The 2,796-nt window shown below is 46.3% G+C and overlaps 1 protein-coding gene across 1 annotated transcript in view; it reads left to right on the top strand.

The window, feature by feature from the left end:
* Positions 1–2,796, top strand: part of GRK5 (G protein-coupled receptor kinase 5) — a 171,781-nt gene that overhangs the window by 161,181 nt on the left and 7,804 nt on the right. Inside the window, exons 14-15 of the mRNA XM_031062569.1 lie at positions 1,669–1,678; positions 2,028–2,165. Coding sequence (XP_030918429.1) covers positions 1,669–1,678; positions 2,028–2,165 — 148 coding nt within the window. The remainder of the gene's footprint in view (positions 1–1,668; positions 1,679–2,027; positions 2,166–2,796) is intronic.

Raw genomic sequence — 2,796 nt, 5'->3', positions numbered from 1 at the left:
CCTGCACGGTGCTGGTGGCACTGGGAGCCCTCACCCCTGGCATTACTGTGAAAATAAGTGTGCTCAGAACCAGGTGGTGCTTGGGACACTCAGCAGTGAAAGCCAAATGTGTGCATGCACGTTTATAGAGGTGAAACCAGAAACACAAAGTCCAGGGCTCTGTGGAGCTGGATCATCATGAGAACAGTCATTTGCTACAGAGAGTCTGAGCCAGGCTCAGCTATCAAGTGTCACCTCAAGCAGAGAAGGTGACTTGGACCTTGGAGAGCATTTGGAGCTTTTTGGGGCACAGAACCCAACTGAGTCCTTGCTCAGATTTACACACCAGGCTCACACATACTGAAAGGCTTTGTTGCACTGGCACCAACAAAACTTTTTCCACCCTTTTGTGGTATCGGTTTCTAGCCCAGTGCGCAGAGTTATCTGATTATTTCCCTCCTGCAGGGCTCTCTTTCTGGCTGGAGCTTCCATCCTTAAAGTCCCCATATGGTTCTAAGTAAACACTGCCATTTTAACATATTAAAGAAAGTAACATCTTGGCAGCTCCCATTCCCCTTGCTGCAGGCTCAACCAAACCAAAGTGGTTTGAACGCTACAAAAGTTTACTTTAGTTGCTCTGGTTTTGCTTTACATTTTACTATGCAGCCTAGTTATTCCTGCCAATTAGCCTGTGGTGTTACGACCTGCTTTAGCGGGAAGAAATAAGAGACAAGCTACTATTTCTTTCTGATGTAGAAAATTATAAAATTCTGGGCTCAAATTTGGGATCCACCAGAGCGCATAAAAACTGTGGCACGTAAGGCCTAGAAGGCACCTCTTGGAGACATATTTGCAAAAGCAAAGGCACATAAATCTTTATGGCTCTTTATTGGGAGCTCGAGAGCTGCCCCTAATTTAATTTATTTGGCACTTCATCCATAGATCTCCCAGTCTTTACTGAAGGCAGCTGAATCACCCAAAGCTATATAGCCAATGGCAAAAGTTGTTATCCAAGCCATGTCTCTCCATCCTCTCTTACAAAAATGTTGTGGATTGCAGCTGTCAGGAGTGCAGAGGGATACAGCCTTCAGCAAACAGGACTTCTGTCAGGAATTAGGTCAATTTGTTTGGTCACAGTGCTCAGATCCAGATCAATAAAGTGCTGCACAGACCCCTGGCTGTGCAGTCCTGGAACCAGGGACAGACAGCGGGATTCCACAAGGGCTAGGGTTCAGGCTGGTCCCACAAGCCACCCCTCAGTTATCCCTGCGCAGCAAAGGGTGGCTGTGCTGCTGATGGGAGATCCCTGGGCACACACACTGCCTGTGACAGGCAGCCACTGGTGGCTCTTTCTGCTCCCTGGGGCTGACTGCTAGAGTACGAGCTGGAAGTTCCATCACTGCAGAGAGTTTGGTCTCTGTCACCCCAGAAAACTGAGTAGTTCAAAAAGGCAAAGCCGTTTGACTGTTCCTTTGAAGAAATGCAGCCAAGTTAAAAGAGTTAATAGAGGTAATTCTGGGCAGCTTCCAGCAGCTGAGCTATTAATAAAAACAATGGAAAAATGCCAAACCTCCTCTGTTTTCTTTAGCAATTAGGATACATTCCTTTAAACTTCCAAGCTGCAAACTCCACAGCTATCTGGGCAGGAGGGCACTTCTATCTGAGGCCTCTTTCCAGGGCTCTCTGTAGTGTGCCACTGGTAAACATTCTGGTTTTCTGTTGTTCCCTCTCTAAATGAAAAGACTGCTGAAGGCTTCCATTTTTCTTTTCTGGCTCTTTCTGTCCTTCTCCTCTCACCTCTTAACCAGATGGCACATGGATGACTAAAACCCACTTTGACTGATGCTTTGAGGACTTTGGAATAGGAAGCTTAATGTGCTTAAAGTGAAGTCAGCCTTTGATGATAAACATGCAGGCAGAGCAAGCCTGGAGAAGGAGGATGCAGACACACACTTGTTAGACATTCTCACTTGACTGAATCTGTGAATGAAAGCACATGGTCCGACTCAGAAATATTCATTTCTTTTTTTTTTTCCCTGCTGACATAGCCCAGAGCAGTGTACTGCAAGGATGTGTTAGACATTGAGCAGTTCTCCACAGTGAAAGGAGTTAACCTGGACCAAACAGATGACGATTTCTATTCCAAGTTTTCCACAGGATCAGTGTCTATTCCATGGCAAAATGAGGTAAGGATGTATCATAGCAAAATTACTGCAATAAACCCCGTAACACAGACGATTTAAGAGGAGCTCTATGTTCCAGTAATATATAGCTACTGGACAGCTTGCCAGACTCTAATGCTTTCATGAGTTACAAATGGCCTCTTTCAAGATCTGTAATGTAGCACAGATGTCAGGTTCAGGTGACTGTATCTGTTGGCTCTGTGTGCTTGTGTAAATTGGCAAGGATCCTACTGTACTTCCTCCTCCTGGATTTCTGCAGAGGTGTTTGGACAGCTCTCAGCACCTTCTGTGGTTCTGCTGGAAATCCTTAAGGATCCTCCACTGGTGACCCTGCTGTCACCCACTGTCTGCAGCCAGTCCCAGCTGCAGCAGATCACTCTGGACCCTGAGCTCCTCCAGCATTTCCATGTCTGGGTCTTTGTTTCTGCTTGGCATCAAAACACAGCCAACAGTGGATTTCAGAATCCAGCTCTGCATCAAACAGCAGATCCACTTAGCTGCTAATAACTGGGATTTTGTGAGTGTGCCTGTCTTTGCCTGGTATTCTCTGCAATGCTGGAGGAAAGAACAGAAAGTCTTGTGGGGCAGCTTATGACAAGCCTGATGTGCAAACACACAGAGCAGACTCAGCCTC

Source organism: Geospiza fortis, unplaced genomic scaffold (genome assembly GCF_000277835.1).
Source record: "Geospiza fortis unplaced genomic scaffold, GeoFor_1.0 scaffold719, whole genome shotgun sequence".
Classification (NCBI taxonomy): domain Eukaryota; kingdom Metazoa; phylum Chordata; class Aves; order Passeriformes; family Thraupidae; genus Geospiza; species Geospiza fortis.
The sequence above is the reverse complement of the archived record's forward strand: the minus strand, read 5'-3'. Positions and strand labels throughout refer to the sequence as shown.